Raw genomic sequence first — 21,166 nt, 5'->3', positions numbered from 1 at the left:
GGGCCGGCAGGCAGGCAGGGAGGCGCCAGCATCGGACGGGTCGGACGGAGGTGTCGGACGGGCAGCTCCGACCGGCTGCAAGCGACTGGCTGGGTTTTGGGTCTTCGAGACCCCCCCACCTCCTGAAGCGATTCCCGTAGCCTTCCCAAAGGCTCGGAGCCGCCAACGCTCCTCCGGTGCCGCTCCGCCTCCTAAACCTGCGCGGTGGAGGCGTCCCCCGGCCCAGCACTTCTGGAGGCCAAAAGGCGCGGCTCTCTTCGGGGTTGCGAAGAGGAGAGGCGGCGACAGAGGCGGGACATTTTTGGTGAGTATATCGCCGCCCCCCCTCTGCTCCAGCGCCTCCCCCCCTCCCTGCCTGCATCATCGCTCCATAAGACGCCGCTGATTTTTCATCCTACTTTGGGAGGAAAAAAACTGCGGCTTATGGAGCGAAAAATACGGTAAATATTGATTTTTGGCAAGACTTGATAAGGACCCTAATAATGGAGCTTAACATATCTGTAATAGACATTTGCAAAATTTTGTTGGACAAAATTTCAACAAATAAACCACTAACTCGTGCCAAACTGCTGGAGAATTTTTTAAAAAACAACCAATTGTATAAAATAGACAAAATAGTAAAAAGTTTGAAGCTTCCATATGTCTAGATTATTTAAATTCAGATGAGAATTTTGATTTGTGTAATATTAAAACTTGTCTGTAGCTCAGCAAGAAAATTGGAAAATCAGGATAATATGAAGCAATTTTTTATTAGACCAAACAAGGCAAACCTTTCAACATTCAGAACAGTATGTAAGCCCAAATAAGAAGGCTGGCAGGAGGAGGGAAACATACTAATGCAAAAGCTCCAGTAGAATGCTACCTATTTGTCAAACAAGTATAGTATTATAGTATCGTGTTTCCCCGAAAATAAGACAGCGTTTTATATTAATTTTTGCTCCCAAAGATGTGCTATGTCTTATTTTCAGGGGATGTCTTGAATTGCATCCTGTATCCTGCTGCAGCAAAAACGCATCCAAACATGAAGCCGCATGTTGGATGCGTGTTGGATGTGTATTAAATCTGATTGATGCAGCGTTTTGGGATGCAATTTATGGACAGCAGTGTTATATATGTTCTGTTCTGGAATGCTGTGAAACGAAACGTCTCCTACGTCTTACTTTTGGGGGATGCCTTATATTAGGCAATTCTACGAAACCTCTCCTATGTCTTATTTTCGGGGGTGACTTATTTTCGGGGAAACAGGGTAGATACATTTCAGTTTTTCAGTGGTTTACCTTTTCGCAGGAAAGACAAAATATCATTCTGCTGTAGAATCCAAAAGTAGTTGAATGATATCGGACCATATAACTAGTTCAGTACAATATAATTGGTTTCTAAGCTGTTTCCATCTTTTCTTCCCATTTTCGCAGCTGCTCCAAAAGTTGATGTTGTTGTAGAGAATCTGAAATCCTTAAGTCTGGTTCATTACCTTTTAGTGAGGATGCCCCATGACATTTGCCCAGTTCGCAAAGAGTTTCTAAAACCTTGGGAATTACCTAGATGGGGAAGTGGGAGAAGGGAGGGGAGAGAGAGCGAGAGAGCAAAGAAAGCTGCTTATTGATTGATTGGTTTGTTCAATTAATTATTTATCAAACATATAAGATAATAGATATAGGAATAAACATGATTATGAATACAGGATAAGGATACAAATAAATGGGGACAGTAGGACAGGGACAGTAGGCACGTTGGTGCGCTTATGCGCACCCCCTTACAGACATCTTAGGGAATGGGTGAGGTCCACAGTGGATAGTGCACTCCAGGCATTGACCACTCATTATATCAATTATTTAAAATTGGTTCATTTGTACTAAATTATCTCTGATGAAGGTAGCCATTTCTGAAATCTGCAGTTGTAGAAATTTTCGGTGTGAAATCTCATCTTGATGTGCACACATTTAACCCTGGCTTATTGAATAAATCAAAATACAATGTTCTATAGTTTAGTAATGTACCATATGTGGCCCTCCAACCTTTGGGAAAGCCCTTCAGAGACTTCCAAAATTATTATTATTATTATTATTATTATTATTATTATTATTATTATTATTAATATTATTATTATTAATATTATTATTATCAATATAACACAGCAAACGAGATCACTATGCTGGATTTCGTATTTCATCACCAGTCGGGTGCTTCCCAAGCACCTGGGACTGCGTGATGTAGCGGCAAATTATGTTTGCCGATTCCAGTAAAGTGGCCTTTTGCAATTGACAGATGGAGATTTTGTCAAGTCTGATGGTTTTCAAATGTCCACTGAGATCCTTGTTATTGTTGTTGTTATTATTATTATTACATTATTAATAATAATAATTAGATTTGTATGCCGCCCTTCTCCAAAGACTTGGGGCGGCTCACAACAACACAACAACAAATCTAATTAATTAAAAATTGCTACTAAAATCCCATATATAATAAAATCAGTCAGCCAATTCATTCACAACCACACATTACATCTCTTAATGCACTGTTTCAGAAATGTTACATTGTTTTTTGAATATAAACATTTGGATTCTAAATGTTAATGTGACAGGAGAAAATATTAAATATAAAACCCCTCAAAAACTAACAAGGCATATACTTATGTGGTAGTCAGTAAACTATAGTTAAAATTGTTGTACTGTATTTGGATAGCATATTAAGCCATGAATTATAAATATATTCTGCTTTAATATGTCTGAATCCAACTACACTAAAAGCAAGTCTAGTTTCTATGACTTCTAGTGCCTTGAGGAATGAGGAATGTTTGGCTTGCTAGGTTCTGTTTTTCAGTTTGCTTCAATCCCAACCAATACAGCTAATGCTCAAGGATGTGAGATATTGTCAACATTCAAAAGGCCACAGGGTTGCCACCCTGTTTACTTTCCAGCTTAGATCACCGCACTGCAACAACTGTCGTGGTCTTTAAAGAGTGGACAACTTTTGTTTATTTTTGGATTTCCTTAGAAAGATGGAAGGGATTCATGGACAATTAGCCGAGACAAGAGAGGGGTGGTGTGGGAATCCTAATCAGAATGTAGGAATGAATAACATGGGAAGAAGGAGAGATCAAAGGCTTCTGTTTGTTTATTTAGATTTGTATGCCGCCCCTCTCCGCAGACTCGGGGCGGCTCACAACAAAGTGAAAAAACAATTTACAACAAATCTAAATTTCTGCTAAAAACATTTTAAAAAACCCCATTTTCTAAACACACATACATACACACATACCATTCATAAATTGTATATGCCCGGGGGAGATGTCTCAGTTCCCCCATGCCTGACGTCACAGGTGGGTTTTAAGGAGCTTACGAAAGGCAAGGAGAGTAGGGGCAGTTCTAATCTCCGGGGGGGAGTTGGTTCCAGAGGGCCGGGGCCGCCACAGAGAAGGCTCTTCCCCTGGGGCCCGCCAACCGACATTGTTTAGTTGACAGGACCCGGAGAAGGCCCACTCTGTGGGACCTAATCGGTCGCTGGGATTCGTGCGGCAGCAGGCTGTCTCGGAGATTATTATTATTATTATTATTATTATTATTATTATTATTATTTATTCGATTTGTATGCCGCCCCTCTCCGAAGACTCGTGCCAGTTCCATGAAGGGCTTTAAAGGTCATAACCAACACTTTGAATTGTGACCGGAAGTTGATCGGCAACCAATGCAGACTGCGGAGTGTTGGTGAAACATGGGCATACCTAGGTAGGCCCATGACTGCTCTCGCAGCTGCATTCTGCATGATCTGAAGTTTCCGAACACTTTTCAAAGGTAGCAGCCGAAAGAACAGGATTGTTTTGGAAGCACTTAAAAAACAACAATCTTTTCCGAGATTTGCTTTAATTTATCCCTACAAAGAGCATCCTTTCCTGTTTCACAGTTTTGCTCAGAGCAGAGAAAAAAAGTCAGAGTTGCTTCTTCCATCCATCCAGACAGAAGTGGACTGCTAAGGTGGAACGGCGACATGTGCTCGCCCCCCTGGCTCTGAATGCTAGCGGAATCCAGCGCAATTATGCTAATGCACCTGGGCAGGTAGCGAAATCATGCACGGAGACCCAAGTGCGCCTGTGTTTCAGCACGGTTTTTTGCTTCCTGTGTGCAGAAGCAAGAAACCACATTGAAACACAGGCACACCTGCATGTCCGCACGCGCAGGTGCAGTAGCATAATTGCGCTGCATTCCACTAGCTCTCAGAGCCACGAGGGCGAGCACACGTCGCCGTTCCACCTTAGCAGCCCACCTCTGCATCCGGATCACCCGAACCGGTAGTGACACGCTGGTGACATCACTGAACAGGATCACTGATGTCGGTCTGTGGGCGGCACCATCTTTTTTTTTGTTTGATTTTTTTGGTAATTTTTCCCTACTGTTTTGAAGGTTTTTCCTGTCCTAATGCTTGTAAAAGGGCCCTCCCACCGGCCACAGGTTTATACTGATCTTTATTCCTTCGCCCAAAGCACAGCTGATCTGCTCGTCAGCTGGGTTTCGGGCTAATTTCAGCTACAGGGCACATGAGGAAGCAAGATTGCAAAAGGAACCCACGCAAAACATTGTGATGCGAACCAGTGGTGAAGATCTGTGAAGTTTCTCCACAGCTACTGGATAAGTACTTAATGACTGCTTAAGGGAAATTGTTCAGACTACCCGATTATTTTGGGAAGAGTGCTCTTTGCAATACAAAAAGAGTGCTCAGTTTATTTTGACTTTTGTGATAAAGGACATTGTTTTGAATTTTCAAACGTGTGTCTGAAATTTGTACCCTTGAATTTTCGGGAAGCTCCTACCAGAGAGCCCGGCAGAACAACAAAGAGAATGAGAAAAGCATACTGGGAAAATGTACATATATACATCTGACAAACCGTAGGAAAAGAACTTACTTGTACTATGATCAGTTTCTTCTTCCAGATACGTTTGGTGTCAGGCCAGTCTTCCCCAAAGCATAACCACCAAGTGTAATTAGGACAACCATTGCGCCCTTCGATGTAGCCAATCAATTCTGAGGGAAGAAAGAGACGGGCGAGTGGGATTTTTTTCTTGTATTTGGTTACCTCACCACAGGAAAATATAATACCTGATCCCCAACCAATTGGTGCACATTGTGAGAAAGCCATGCCTGTAACTACCAAAGTTGCCTCACGTTTAACAAAAAGGAAGCGGTAAAATCAATATGCAGGTAGTCCCCAACTTATTTATTTATTTATTTATTATTTGGATTTGTATGCCGCCCCTCTCCGAAAACAACTGTTGTAATCATAGGTTTATAGGCACTGAAATTTAGGAATAAAATATTACTGGAGAGTGATGTTTTAAGCCTAATGGGTGCTGTATAAAACCTTAATTCTTCCTCTATTGAAAGGAAGCAAGAGTCCAGGCTGAGTAAGCAAGCTGCAGAATCCAGGCTGAGTAAGCAAGCTGAGTAAGCAAGCTGCATGACCATGTTAGGAAATAATTAACTTGATATACAGCATGAAGAAAACCTATAGCTAACTTCCATATAAGGAATTATATGCCTTACTCTCATTCCTTTGCTAATCACCAGTAAACACACAATCCAGGAAAAGGCAAAGAATGGAGCTTCCGTTAATTACCTATAGGGAAGTCACAAGGGAAGCCTTATATGGTGCATGAGTGAATAGTAGTTGGATGGCTTAATGTATGTGGCATTCGCGAATTGGTTATTCTGTACCACATGTCAGGAAAAGTAAAATACAATAAAAGGAGAGATCTTGATACATTCGAGGTCGTCTCATCGAGAAAACTTTCTGTCACTTCATTCTGATGTGGCAATCATGGCATGCTGTGCCTCCCTAGAGGTCGACTCACTGAAGGAGGGCTGCATGCCTTCATACAACTATTTATTTAGTGACCTTTTGAAGCGCTGAAAAAAGTGGCTTATGGCCATTTTTGATACTTAAGACCATTGGAGCATGTCCATGGTCACATGATCAAAATTAGGGTGCCTCGCAACCGGCATGTATTTAGGATAGTTCTAAAGTCCCCAGGATCATGTGATCTCATTTGTAATTTTTCCGGCCAGCTTCTAAAATGCCAAATCAATAGATGTCAGATTTTCTGAATGATTGCACAGTTTACTTAACAATTACAGTGAGTAATTGTAATTGTGAGTAATACAACTGGGGCAAAAATAGATTGTAAACCAAACTATTTTGGTTAGCAATAGAAAGTTCAGGGTGAAATTTAGCAGGTTCTGGAGAACTGGTAGCGGAAAGTTTGAGTAGTTTTGGGAACAGCAAATGCCACCTTTCTTTGACCCCGGACTGGGTGTGGGAATGGAGATTTTGCAGTATCCTTCCCCTGCCATGCTGAGATAAGGTAAGGGGAAAAAAATGAATTTCATCCCTGGTTCTATTGTCCTAAATCAGTTCTTCTCAATTATTTCTTGTTATGCTCCTCCCCATACACACACTCCAATCTGGACCACAATTTAGTGTTTTGATATGGGGTCAGGCCAGCTTAATCAAGCCCATGCTTTGGGACTGCCAGCCTGGCCCTTAAGTGCAGTTTCTGCAAGGCACTCACAGCGAATGGTATGGAAGGAGGCCTTAGGGTGCCATTCGAAGCTTTTGCCCAGCTGCAGAAGATGCTCCCTCTTGTCCAGCAGCAGGTTTGCCACCCTGTCCATGGCTACCATGGTGCCCACCGAAAACAACAAGAACCCATGCAGCTGCCCCGCCCCATCTGGTCGCCTTCTCTTCCAGGCTCAGAGCAGCCTGCAACGGGGAAAACACTCCCTGTCCGGGGGAATCTTTAATGTGTGGTTAAGGCAGTGGTGTAAAGCTGAAGGTTTTGGCTACATTTGGCTATGTAAGTCATGATGTCAGTAGGTGGTCTAATAGGGAGTTGTTTAAGAGGGATGGTTTGCATCCATCATACAGAGGTACCCAGGTGCTCGGTGAGGAGTTCAGAACTTTTTTGGACAGGCATTTAAACTAGGTAAAGGGGACAGAGATGTAACTGATGTGGATGATTTCTGTCCCCGACCAATAAGGATAAATCAGTTTCTGGAAGCTTATGAAAAGGGAGCTGCAAATAAAATGGATGTAGTTGTTGATGATAAGGTGCAAATTAATAATGAAAACAATGTTCTTCGGGTAATGTGCACGAATGCTTGAAGCTTGAGCAACAAGCTCTGTGAGTTAATGGCCATAATATCTAGAGATAATTTGGATCTGGTTGACATAACTGAGACATGGTTTAAGGATTCTAATGAATGGGAAATATCCATACCAGGATATACACTGTATAGGAAGGATAGAATAGAGAGAAGGGGAGGTGGAGTAGCCATTTATGTTAAGGAAAGTCTAAAAACAACACTAATTCAAAATACGTGTAAAGATCTGGAGACTCTCTGGGTTTGCATGCAAAATAAAGAAGGTTCTGTCATTAGAAATGGGGTGATCTATAGGCCTCCGGGGCAATCTGAGGAATATGACAACAAGATGGTGGATGAAATTACCCAAATGGCAGTAAAGGGAGATGTTGTGGTTATGGGTGATTTCAACATGCCTGGTGTTGACTGGAATATCCCCAGTGCCCTTACATGCAAAAGTAAGAATATAGTAGAGGCCTTTACAGGAGCAGCTCTGGCACAGCTGGTTAAGACACCAACTAGAGGGGAGAATATTCTAGATTTAGTCTTTACGAATGGGAATTGGGTTTCAGAGGTTAAGGTGGGAGAAAATTTAGGTTGCAGTGACTATCTATGTTTGTGGTTTGATGTAAAAACTGATTGTGAGCAATCCTATACTGCAACCAAAGTATTGGATTTCAGAAAAATAAATTTTAATGCAATGGGGGAATATTTAAATAATGAATTAAAGGGGAGGGATAAAATGGCAGGAGTGGACTGTATTAAAAAAGGCCATCTTAAAAGCCACTGGACTGTATGTAAGGCAAATAACTAAAGGTAAAAGGAAGAAGAAACCACTATGGTTTAGCAATGATGTAAGGGCTATACTCAATGAAAAAAGGCTGCCTATAGGAGGTATAAGGAGTCTGGAAGTATAGCTGATAGAGAGGTGTATAAAATGAGACAGAAGGAGGCGAAACAGATAATATATGCTGCTAAAGCCTCAAAAGAGGAAGAAATTGCCAAATATGTAAAGAAGGGGGATAAAACCTTCTTCAGATATATTAGTGATAGGAAGAAGAAAAACTGCAGCATCACGAAGCTTAGTACCAGGAATAATACATGCATTAGTACCAGGAATAATACATGCATTGATGGGAATAAGGAGATCGCTGACCATTTCATTTCTGTTGTTTTCTCAAAAGACACCTTACAATATAATATTATAGATGGATATAGCATTGCTTCCAGTTGTACTGATTCAGCTCCAGTGATCTTAGAAGCCGATGTCTTAGAAGAACTTGAACGATTAAAGATAAATAAGGCAATGTGTCCAGATGGCATCCACCCCAGAGTTCTTAAAGAACTCAGATTTGTTTAACCAATCCCTGTTAACAGGAGATGTTCCTGAGGATTGGAGAGTGGCCAGTGTTGTGCCTATCCACAAGAAGGGCAGTAGAGAAGAAGCTGGTAACTACAGGCCAGTTAGCTTGACATCAGTTATAGTTAAAATGATGGAGAATCTACTCAAAAAGAGGATAAATCAGCACCTAAAAACAACAACTTATTGGACCCAAATCAGCGTGGCTTTACTGAAGGCAAATTATGCAGAATAATCTCATTGATTTATTTGACTACATCACAAAGGTGTTGGATGAAGGTGGTGCGGTGGATATTGACTATCTGGACTTTGATAGGGTTCCACATAAAGAGCTGATAGATAAATTAGTGAAGATTGGACTTAATCCCTGGATAGTTCAGTGGATTTGCAGCTGGCTGAAGCGTACACATCAGAGAGTTATTGTTAATGGCAAGTATTCTGAGCAGAGACAGGTTACAAGCGGTGTGCCACAATGGTCTGTTCTGGGTCCTATTCTTTTTAATATGTTTGTGAGTGACATAGGGAAAGGTTTGGTAGGGAAGGTTTGCCTATTTGCCGATGACTCTAAAGTGTGCAATAGGGTTGATATTCCTGGAGGCGTCTGTAATATGGTAAATGATTTAGCTTTACTAGATAAATGGTCAAAGCAATGGAAATTGTAGTTTAATGTTTCCAAATGTAAAATAATGCACTTGGGGAAAAGGAATCTGAGTATTGTATTGGCAGTTCTGTGTTAGCAAAAACTTCAGAAGAGAAGGATTTAGGGATAGTGATTTCTGACAGTCTCAAAATGGGTGAGCAGTGTGGTTGGGCGGTAGGAAAAGCAAGTAGGATGCTTGGCTGCATAGCTAGAGGTATAACAAGCAGGAAGAGGGAGATTGTGATCCCACTATATAGAGCGCTGGTGAGACCACATTTGGAATATTGTGTTCAGTTCTGGAGACCTCACCTACAAAAAGATATTGACAAAATTGAACGGGTCCAAAGACGGGCTACAAGAATGGTGGAAGGTCTTAAGCATAAAACATATCAGGAAAGACTCAATGAACTCAATCTGTATAGTCTGGAGGACAGAAGGAAAAGGGGGGACATGATCAAAACATTTAAATATGTCAAAGGGTTAAGTAAGGTTCAGGAGGGAAGTGTTTTTAATAGGAAAGTGAACACAAGAACAAGGGGACACAATCTGAAGTTAGTTGGGGGAAGATCAAAAGCAACATGAGAAAATATTATTTTACTGAAAGAGTAGTAGATCCTTGGAACAAACTTCCAGCAGACGTGGTTGGTAAATCCACAGTAACTGAATTTAAACATGCCTGGGATAAACATATATCCATCCTAAGATAAAATACAAAAAATAGTATAAGGGCAGACTAGATGGATCATGAGGTCTTTTTCTGCCGTCAGTCTTCTATGTTTCTATGTTTCTAATCAGGCTCTCTTTTAGTAGCAAAAGCTCAATGAAGCCTTGGATAATTGTTTACTGGTTAATTTAGCATAAGTAGAATTAACAGACATCTAAACAAAACATTCTTAGGAACTGGATAAAAACCACCTTAGCATACCTGATACGAAAAGCTGCAGATTGAAGATGGGAACAAACTCTTTCCTCGGCAGTTGTCCATGTTGTACGTCATCTCCTGGAATTTCAGATTGGCTCCAGTAGACATAGCAAACACCTTTGCGCATGCCACACAGTTGGTTTCCCTTGATACGGAGGAGCACACCTGGAGCCACTAATTGGAGAAGGCGAAGTGTGTACTCTGCTTGCAGCTTATCATTCAAAATGGTGGGATCAGGCAATGACACATCCTCCAAATCGTGATAATTGCCACGGACACCAGGAGGCACAAAGCAGAGGCCTTGGTTGTTCTCTTTGTTAATCACTTCATTTAAGACCTGAACACCCCGATAAAAAATCCGAACCTCAAAATCAGTCACTGAAAAGAAGGAAATCCAAATTCTCAGGGTAGAGACAGTACTTTTTATTAGTTCATCAACACACAATAAAAGTAAATTACCATTAATAAAGTACATTTGAGCCAAATAATATGTGATTCTAAATTCCCAGCACTGTTCAGTACTATCTATGGTGGTAGGTTAGTTCAGCCACATCTATAGTCCACAGGTTTTCCAGTTCCTTAAGAAACCAAAGTTCTCTTACCAGGTTTTTAACTACTATCCTGCAGGAGCCTTTACTATTTCTTCTAGATTCAAGAAACTTACCAAACGGAGTTGTTATCAGTTGTTCCAATTGTGAGTTCACGGCATTGGGTAGATACAATTCTAAATTCAATGAGGGTGGGCTTCCACAGCTAATTATATTTTCTGCTGGCATTCCTGAATATGGAACTTTACAGAACAAAATATACATTTATTAATAACCTAAAACTGATGGATTTATAACTACATTCATTTAAAAAACTACGGTGTGGAGATTTGGAAGTGGGGGAACAATTTCTGCATCATTATTTGGGCAGTTATCTCTCCCCCTCTCTGTCACCTAAGGCAGTGATGGCGAACCTTTTAGACACTGAGGGCCCAAACTGTGTATGCACATGGCCAAAAGGTGTGCATGCACAAACATGCGCATGCATAAATGTGAATACATGCACATCAGAGACCTGTTCAGCATTTGCAGGGAAACAGAAGCTCACGAAATAAACGCCTTGGAGATCGGACCTGGGGTGATGGCATGCGTGCCAGCAAAAAGGACTCTGCATGGCACCTTTGGTTCTCCATCACGGATCTAAGGTATTGTCTCAATATAATTTCTGTATTAATTTGTCCATTTCATGAAGCGTGCTGCATCTCATGAAAGATTATATTTTTTTAGTTAAAAAAAATTGGGGTGGGGGAGAATGCTGCTAAATTCCTTCTGATTCAATAGGTCTAGGACTTAAATCTTGAGAGAGCAAACAGATTTTGATCTAATGGAACTGAAGCTTAAAAGTTTATCTTTGACTATTGCAATCCACATTCTTCAACAGAATGGCATTCAAAAGCAGTTATTATCATCCTTCTTTCAAATGTGATTCATGTTTCTCAGTAATTTAGAAAACAAGAACAATTTATATTATGTGAAATTGGAGAGTTATGCATCCTATCATTATTACTCCTAAAAGATGAATTCTTTGTTGTTGTTGTTCTTTTAAAAAAATGATTACTACTACTACTATTATTAACAATACAATACAACACATCATCATCATCATCATCATCATCATCATCATCATCATTTTCTTTCTACAATATCTAAATTGGCACATGATGCTTAGATGGCAAGGTTCACACAGCATTAAAACGTAACATGTAGTTTTCAAAGCTCAAGATTGAGTTTACTGTCTATGAAACAGTATGGTTCATTTGGCTTTAGGTTACTGTTCTGTGTGAATGGAACTTCTCTGACCACAAGACAAGCAGAATTTTCCCTAGATTCAGGAAGCTTACCAAATTCATTGGTTCCCTCAATTTGTTCCAATGGAGACATTGGTGTTGTAGAACCAGCCAAATCCAATGGAGTTTGATACCACATTGGACAGTCTACTGGGGCTAAAGTGAAGCATTGTAGAAGCAGAGAGACATAAAGAAAATGTTGTACTAAAACAAGAATAATTTGAATATTTGTTATTCTACGAACATTTAATTGATACAATATATATAATTTATTTTTATATAATTTATTTATTTATATTTTATGAGTTATTTTACGCCACTTTGGCATTTTAAAAACTATAATTAAGTCAAAAAATTGAGACAAACAGACAATATAAGGATCATTAATCAAAATAATGATTTCTAGCTATAGCTAGTCCTTATGACCACAATTGAATCCAAAACGTCTGCTGCTAAGGGAGATGGTTGTTAAGTGAGTATTGCCCTATTATACAACCCTTCTTGTTACAGTTATTAAGTTATTAGCAAAGTGTAAAGTGAATTCCCCATTGAGTTTGTTTGTTAGGTTGCAAAAGGTAATCATGTGAACCCCGGACATTGCAATTGTCTTACGTATGACCCACTTGCCAAGGACCTGAATTTTAATCAGGTGACTCTGGGAATGCTGCAGCAGTTATTTATATGAAATATGGTTATAAGTCTTTTTTCTGGTAACTTTCAATGACGGCTAAACGAATGATTGTAAGTCGAGAGCTAATCTGAAGCAGACTGAAGTTTTATATTCTAGAGCTTTAAAATCTTACGTTAAGAGAATCCCAAATACTGGATAGGACAGTGATGGTGAATCTTTTTTTCTTTGGGTGCGAAAGAATGTGCATATACACTATCGTGCATGTATGAGTGCCCACATCCATAATTTAATGCCTGGGGAGGGCAAAAACAGCCTGTTTCCCAACTTCTGGTGGGCCCAATAGGTTCGTGTTTCGCCCTCCCAAGGCTCCAAAGGCTTCCCTAGAGCCGGGGAAGGGTAACAATGCCCTTCCCCATCCCCCAAGAGGCTCTCTGGAAGCCAAAAACACCCTCCCAGAGCCTCTGTGCAAGCCAAAAATTAACTGCCCGGCACACACATGCACATTGGAGCTGACCAAGGGCAATGGTTTGCGTGCCAGCAGATATGGCTCTGCGTGCCACCTGTGGTACCCATACATAGGTTCACCATCACTGGGATAGAACATAGTGGAAGACTAAGTGCAAAATTTTAAATCCTAAATGGTTCTCACGTTAAGATCAAACTTTAATTATGAAATTATTTTGGTATTAATTCATGCACCCAATAACCCTTGGTATGTCTGGCTACCAAAGCAGGAACTGAGTCACTTCAACTACAGTATTTCCCAATGGAAAGTACACTATAAAATATACTAGTAAACATTATCACATATTATCACAAATTTAATAAATGAATGAATGAATGAATGAATGAATAAATAAATAAATGCCAATTCAGTTTTTTTCATAGGAACATAAAGCTCAGTTATGCTGGTGAAAAAGAAAAGTCAATATTAAAAAATGTTTAAATTTGGAACAATCTGTCCAAATTACTGGGCTTTATGGCACTACTTTCAAATATGGAAGAATTCTCCAACTGATTATTAAATTTTCATCTTTTTTTAACCTTAATGTTATTCGTTCTAGCGATCAATTTAGCAATAAAACACAAATAAAACATCTTGCACTAATTTTCTAAATAAATAAATTTGTCTTCTATTGATGTACCCATGTTTGCCTTTTAATTTAGATTCTGAACGCTTTTAAACATAGAGGTTTCATTTATTCTATTTATGAATCACATTTCAATGACTATTTTATATGTAAGCCCCAAAAAATATTCTTTATTTTGTATTATAAACATTTCTAAATGTTATCTTCAGTTATAATGTTCACCATTGTGAAAAATTGATATTTAATATGATCCCTTTGATTTCTGTTACTCACTTTCATCAAAGCTGGAACAATCCAAGGAACTCAGCACATCCTTCTGTGTTTCATCCTGAAGAATAGGATGAAAGGTCAGAAAAAGCATCTAATCTTGGCATGTTCAATCTACTGTCTGCATGAGCCACACTGAGTGATGAGGAATTATCATGGGCCATGTACAAAATATATAATACAGTATAGCCAATACATATAAATGCACATTATAATTTGAAAAGTTTATGATCTTATGAGGCCTCATTACTAATTCTCTAGGACCACATGCAACCCATGAGCCACAAGTTGGACGCACCTTGCCCTTTCCTCCCATCCAGAGTGAAAATAACTACTTTTTTCATTTTCATTTGATCATTCAAGCATATAATGGGAATGTTGGAAACAGTTTCCCAGGACAGAAATTAGCACATGCCAATAAGCAGAATCGTGCAGAATGCAGCTGCGAGAGCTATCATGGGCTTCCCTAAATACGCCCATGTCACACCAACACTCCGCAGTCTGCATTGGTTGCTGATCAGTTTCCGGTCACAATTCAAAGTGTTGCTTATGACCTATAAAGCCCTTCATGGCACCGGACCAGAATATCTCCGGGACCGCCTTCTGCCGCACGAATCCCAGCGACCAGTTAGGTCCCACAGAGTTGGCCTTCTCCGAGTCCCGTCAACTAAGCAATGTCGTTTGGCAGGACCCAGGGGAAGAGCCTTCTCTGTGGCGGCCCTGACCCTTTGGAACCAACTCCCCCCAGATATCAGAGTTGCCCCCACCCTCCTTGCCTTTCATAAGCTCCTTAAAACCCACCTCTGTCGTCAGGCATGGGGGAATTGAGACTTTCCCTCCCCCTAGGCTTATAAAATGTATGCATGGTATGTTAGTATGTATGATTGGTTTCTAAATTGCGGTTTTAAATTAACTTAAATATTAGATTTGTTTACATTGTTCTATTATTGCTGTGAGCCGCCCCGAGTCTGCGGAGAGGGGCGGCATACAAATCTGATTAATAAATAAACAAATAAATAAATAAATAAATAAATAAATAAATAAATAAGTGCTGCCATTTAGTGTTAAGCACTAGAAACACAAAGAAAGGCTTTTGAAAAGCTGTCGGAAACAAGGGAGAAAGTAGGACTGAATTAAACCTTTAAAGACATGAGAAAGTACCACCACTTCATTCTACAAGGGACAATATGCTATATTGAGTATTTGGAAAACTCCAGCAAAGGAAGGGAACCTAACTGTCATAAAGAGAAGGACTTACTTGGCTAAACGATGAACTCATTCCCTGTGACCTTCTATTTTCATCTGGAATCAATGGTGCATGAATAACCTCCACAGGTGGGTAATTTAGCTCTGTATAAGAAAATAACAATATTTACAATATTCTTTCACTCCAATCCACAATTCTCCCCTTTTTAAATTATATTATCCTTGATACATGCTAAGCTTTCTGAAGCTAATTCCTTACTGGCAATGTTAAAGTTGATTTTATAGACTTTGTGAGGATCTTCAGGGTCAGTGCTATTATCCTCCACCACCTCAATACCGTCTTTTCGGTTCAGAGCAGAGCGGAAGTTCCTCTTCCATTCTGAAGGAGTCCGAGGATCCGTTTCTGGATTGTAAAGGTGTCTAACAATGGCCCAATCCTAAGCAGAAAGGCAATAGTATAGTCTGCAATCAGCACCTCTGGTTTCTCTTCCTCCATGCTCCTCATCAAGCTAGTACATGATAAGAGTTCATGCAATAGACTAGAATCTGACTTGCTTCTATTTTGACTTAGTGCATTTTGTGAATCCAGCCACTACAATTTATAAGACATGGTTTATGGCTTAGCATGCTGGGAAAACCAAGTCCTCGGAGAGGGGCGGCATACAAATCTAAATAATAAATAAATAAATAATAAATATGACCAAGTAAAGTTTATGCAGCAGCAATTTTCTGAATTTTTAGCAAACCATAATAGTTTTTAGTTTAAATAATGTTCCATCAACTTTAAATATAATAAATATAATAAATATAATATAATAAATAAAATATATGAAATTGCTAAAGTGGATAAATTGACAATGGAAATTATACAAAAAGATAACACAGAATTCTACCAGACGTGGAAAAGATGGTATAACTGGGTAGACCCCCAAAAATATTTAAAACTTTAAACACTTACAATGTAGTCAAATATGTTATTTCCTAGCAATCTTGTTACCTTTGTTACTCCTTTATTATGAAATATTGGATACAAGAGTGAAATATACATGACCAAGATTCGTATAAAAATATGAACATAGTAAATAATAGTGAAAGGTGTAGTAACAATGTCAACCTGCAGGCTGGCAAAAATATGTTTTGTTTTGTTTATTGTGGGGTTTTTTTCTTTTCTTGTGTACTGTGTGTATTGCTTTATTGTTTTCTTTTCTTTGCATTGTATTTGTCTTGTTTCAGTGTAAATAATTAATAATTTTTTTTTTAAAAAAATAGTTTTTAGTTTTTAATTGTAGTTTTTGATGCAAAAAATATGTTTCTACCTTAGCCAAAATTAGGGTTAAATCTTTACTTATCCACAGTAATCAAATGCTTAGACCAGGGGTCTCCAACCTTGTCAACTTTAAGACTTGCGGACTTCAACTTCCAGAATTCTAGGAGTTGAAGTCAATTCTTGGAGTTGAACTCCACAAGTCTTAAAGTTGACAAAGTTGGAAACCCCTTGGTCTAGACCAGGGGTAGGTAAAGTTGGCTCTTCTATGATGATAGGTGGACTTCAACTCCCAGAATTCCCAAGCGGCATGATTGGCTCAGGAATTTTGGGAATTGAAGTCCACAAGTCATAAGAGCCAACTTTGCCTACCCTGGTCTAGACAAATGTCTAGAGGTGGAGAGAATATGGAAAAAAGGCCTTGATGGAGATAAGATCAAGTCCACAAGAGGCAGATAATATTAAGAAATAGCTCAGACAAACACTCCCCAATTCACTAAATCTTAAGTAGTAGAAGGAAGTACAACATAATCAAACTTGTAAAATTCTGTTATAGCCAGTTTCAATAAAAATAGTTTTAATCTACCTGCAAAATTGATTTCTTGTTCAGGTCTAAGTGGGACTGACCAAGGGATACAGGTGGCTAGTATAAGCCACCGTGGTATCAATGAGCCATGACACCATTGTGCAGAAGGTGGTGATTAATATCATTCACGATGACACACATTGTCACTTATTATTGGTTTGTTAGGCTTTGAGTCAGTCTTGTTTGTTATTCTTACACATTTTGAGATCTCCAAGGGGAGATCCCCTTGGAGATCTCAAAATCTGTAAGAATAACAAACATGGCAGTGTGATAGAAATTTTGCTCCTATTGTGCTTGCATTGCATGCCCACATGGTTGTGTGGTTTTAAGCACCCAGAATTCCCCAGTCAACATGTTCCTGTGACTGAGAAAAACTGCTCTAGCAGTTTTGGAACCCAAGAGCATCTGTTACACTCAAGACAAAAGTGTAATGAAACTTAAATCCAATTGATTTTATTTCTCAACAGTCATAGCTCAAATTACTCAGTTTTCCCCAAAATAAGACATCCCCTGATAATAAGCCCAATCGGGATTTTGAGTGCATGGCAATAAGGCCAAGCGTTTATTTCAGGTTAAAAAAAAAAGTAAGACAGGGTCTTATTTTAGAAAAACACAGTATTCCTCCTATCGCAATAAAAGCCACTGGGTGGCTCATATGTGCACCTCTGGCATAATGCAACGTTTTCTCCTTAATGCCCTCTGAACATGGTATCATAGATATAAAACTACTTCTGCTCTTACCCATTTGGGCTAAGGAAGTCCGGCATATCTCAAGGAGAATTTCCCATATTGGGAAATGCTGGCTGGAGAATTCTGGGAGTTGAAGTCCACAAGTCTTAAACTTGCCAAGTTTGAGGACCTCTGATTTAGGGATACAGCAACAACTACCAAGAGTCCTCAAAGATGTATCATTTTCATCTACTGGTTAAAGAACCTGGGCTAGAACCAAGGAAACCTGAGTACTCCTCCTCCCTTAAAACATGAAAGCTAGCTGGATGAGTTTGGACCAGTTATTTTCTCTCACACCTGGTTTTCCTGATCTAGTCAACCTTACAGAACTGGCATATCTGTCCATATGGAATCAAGACTGACTTAAAGCCCACCATCACCACAATACCAAATAATTCAGAGAGCCATTAGGAAAAGAACTTGCCATCACCAATTGAAGGGTGACAGTTTGGTCTAGTAGTTAACTTAAGGCACCAAGCTAGAAAGCAAGAGACCACGAGTACAGGTTGCACTTTAGCCAGCTGGGTGATCTTGGGCCAGTCATTCTCCCTGAGCCCAACTCACCTTATGAACCAAACAAGTTGCCAAAAAAGCCAATGCAGTCTTGGATGGAATCAACAGAGGAATAGCATGAAGATCAAGAGAAGTGGCAATACTGTTTTATCCAGCAATAGTGATGCCACACATTAAATACTACATCTAGTTTATTTATTTATTTATTATTTAGATTTGTATGCTGCCCCTCTCCGCAGACTCGGGGCAGCTCACAACAAAGTGAAAAAACAATGTACAACAAATCTAAATTACTGTTTAAAGATATTTAAAAGACCCCAGTTAGGGTCTCAGTGATACAAATACATGTTGATACCCTGGAAAGTGTGCAGAGAAGAACAACAAGGATGATGAAGACTCAGGAGGCTAAATCAAACGATAAACAATTGTGGGAGCTAGGTATGTCTAACCTAGGTATGTTTAATTCTAACCTATGGAAGAAAAGGATTGAGGGGGGAGGGAGAGATAATTATCTTTCAGTACTTGGAGGGCTTTCACAGAGAAGAGAAGAATGGGTTGATTTATTCTCCAAAGCAGTGTTTCCCAACCTTGGCCACTTGAAGATATTTGGACTTTAACTCCCAGAATTCCCCAGCCAGCATTCGCTAGCTGGGGAATTCTGGGAGTTGAAGTCCAAATATCTTCAAGTAGCCAAGGTTGGGAAACACTGCTCCAAAGCACCAGAAGGCAAGACAAAAAGTGATGGGTGAGAAGATAGTTAAAGAGAGACCCAAACTTGATGTAAGGAGAAATTGTCTGCCAATGGGAACATTAAATCATTTCTCTCACATGGTATGCAACGGGGCAAAAAGTCTCCACAACCTTACCTCAAAGATCTGAAAATCTTTTGGGTTAATGGTCTGCCGTGATGCATGTTTCCATGGCACTCGGAAAAGTGTTTTTTCTGAGTTGAGCCAAGACACACCTGGATATCGCTGGTTGTCCAACTGATCTATCAGCCAGGGCACAATGAGAGGCTTTGGAGTACCCATTTGAGACAGATAGATGTGCTATCAGTTCAAATCTGTGAGGAAGAGTGATAAACACAATGCACTGGAAAAATGCTCTTCATGCATGGAGAAAACTTTTATTTATTTATTTTTATTTATGTATTTGTCATACATGTATAGCATTGTACCAGCTTGTATAAACATAAGTAAAAAGTAGCAATAAAAGAGGGCCATAGGACAGTAGGGCAGGGACAGTAGGCCTAGTGGTGCGGTTATGCACGCCGCTTACAGGCCTCTTAGAAAAGGGGAGAGGTCGACTCATCATAGAACCAGTGTTTCCCAACCTTGGCAATTTGAAGATATCTGGACTTCAACTCCCAGAATTCTGCTGGGGAATTCTGGGAGTTGAAGTCCAAATATCTTCAAGTTGCCAAGGTTGGGAAACACTGCTGTAGACAATCTAAGGTTAACGTGTTTGGGGAAGGAACCACAGAATCAGGCAATGCAATCCAGACCGGGCGGCACAGAAATAATAAATAAATAAATAAATGAATGAATGAATAAATAAATGAATAAACAAACAAACAAACAAATAAAAAACCCACCCTGTTTTGCCTCAGAGAATTTCAAAATAAAATACTGTACTGTGTGTCTGTAACAGTGAGCTCATAATAGGGCAACTCTATCAATATCAAAATGCCACTTAAATAGTTGAGCTAGTTTCAAACTAGATTTTGATTTTCTTTCTCTCTTCCTTACTCCCATTCTTTTTCTTTCTCTTTTCCTTCCTCTCTTTTTTCTGTTTCTCTCTCTTCCACTCTCTCCTTCCCTCTCACTCTTTCCCTCTCGGCTTCTGGGCAGGTTTGGAAAACTCTGAGTTGATGATGATTTTTAAGTGAGCGATTGCTCACTGCTCAGCTTAGAGGGAACTATGATCCAGACATTGGTCATTCTTGGGCTTGAGCGTCTTCCCGAATTCCGAAGCCCTCCTCCCCAATCAGAGGACCTACCTCTTTCTCTACCGGATCTCTGCTTCGATCGACCGACTTTTATTTTTAAGAAAACCAGCTTACAAGCTCCCCCCTCCCGGCATCACACATTCAGTTTCGATTTCCCGGCTCAGAAATCTTCAACTGGGCATGCCTCCTCCTGGGGTTCCCCCCCCCCTTCCTCCATACGTCTAAAAACTCCACCCACCATGGAAGCAGTTTTAATTCCGCCCTGCCCCGCCGCCCGCCCCCGCTTTTTAAGGAAAGCGGTTTTTCGGTACCGAGAAATCTGTGGGGGCAAAAAATATCTATATTAAAAAATCTAAGAAATCACGCAGATTGGAATTGACGGAGACCTGGACGTCTTTTCCTGGTGCCTGTTTGGGGAAAACTCTGAGAAATTCCTGAGGAACTTTAGAGGGGTGGGTGGGTTCTAGAATAACCCCAGTTTTGAAAATGCGTGCATTGCGTGCTAATTTTCTTCCCCAAGGAATTCATCAACGAATAGTCATCTCTGCAATCCTGCAAGGCAGTGTTTCCCAACCTTGGCATCTTGAAGATAGCTGGACTTCAACTCCCAGAATTCCCCAGCCAGCGTTTGCTGGCTGGGGAATTCTGGGAGTTGAAGTCCAAAGATCTTCCAAGTTGCCAAGGTTTGGGAAACACTGCTGCAAGGGACGGTACAACCTTGCTAAAAAAACAAAAACAAGAGACCGGGAGGAGCATGGATCACTCTCCTGCCTTCTCTGATAATAAAACCCCAAAAGCTTAACCTTAGACTGACTACTGTCGACCTCATCCCATTCCTGAGAGGTCTGCAAGGGGCGTGCATAAGCGCACCATTGTGCCTACCGTTCCTGTCCTCCTATCCTCATTTATTTGTATTTATTTATGTTTAAGTTAAAGATGCCTAAGACAGGTCCCCTCTTTATGCCGCACGGCTATGTTGCTGGAAGTATTTGGCTAAGCTGAGGCATTGCAAGACAGAAGCCCAACACATCTGATGGGCATCAG

At 40.1% G+C, this 21,166-nt stretch overlaps 1 protein-coding gene across 1 annotated transcript; it reads right to left on the bottom strand.

Moving 5' to 3' along the window:
• Positions 1-730: 730 nt before the first annotated feature.
• On the bottom strand, positions 731-20,345 carry IRF3 (interferon regulatory factor 3). Its single transcript, XM_070727819.1, has 10 exons — positions 20,174-20,345; positions 19,041-19,237; positions 15,342-15,519; positions 15,135-15,226; positions 13,883-13,937; positions 11,942-12,043; positions 10,718-10,843; positions 10,057-10,431; positions 4,898-5,016; positions 731-1,538 (listed from the first exon to the last, which is right to left on the bottom strand). Exons 2-10 carry the CDS (start codon positions 19,203-19,205, stop codon positions 1,377-1,379), a joined length of 1,374 nt encoding a protein of 457 aa, XP_070583920.1. The 5' UTR covers positions 19,206-19,237; positions 20,174-20,345; the 3' UTR covers positions 731-1,376.
• Between the last annotated feature and the right edge of the window lie 821 nt (positions 20,346-21,166).

The sequence above is a fragment of the Erythrolamprus reginae genome, chromosome Z, assembly GCF_031021105.1.
Source record: "Erythrolamprus reginae isolate rEryReg1 chromosome Z, rEryReg1.hap1, whole genome shotgun sequence".
Classification (NCBI taxonomy): Eukaryota; Metazoa; Chordata; class Lepidosauria; order Squamata; family Dipsadidae; genus Erythrolamprus; species Erythrolamprus reginae.
Note: the sequence above shows the minus strand (reverse complement) of the source record. Positions and strands in the feature narration are given on the sequence as shown.

Coding starts and splice junctions, on each gene's coding strand:
- IRF3 (XM_070727819.1), bottom strand. CDS start 19,205: ATGGGTACTCCAAAGCCTCTCATTGTGCCCTGGCTGATAGATCAGTTG. Junction 13,938..15,134: donor TGAGTTCATCGTTTAGCCAA/GTAAGTCCTTCT, acceptor CCTATTCTTCAG/GATGAAACACAGAAGGATGT. Junction 12,044..13,882: donor TTGTTCCAGCTTTGATGAAA/GTGAGTAACAGA, acceptor GCTTCACTTTAG/CCCCAGTAGACTGTCCAATG.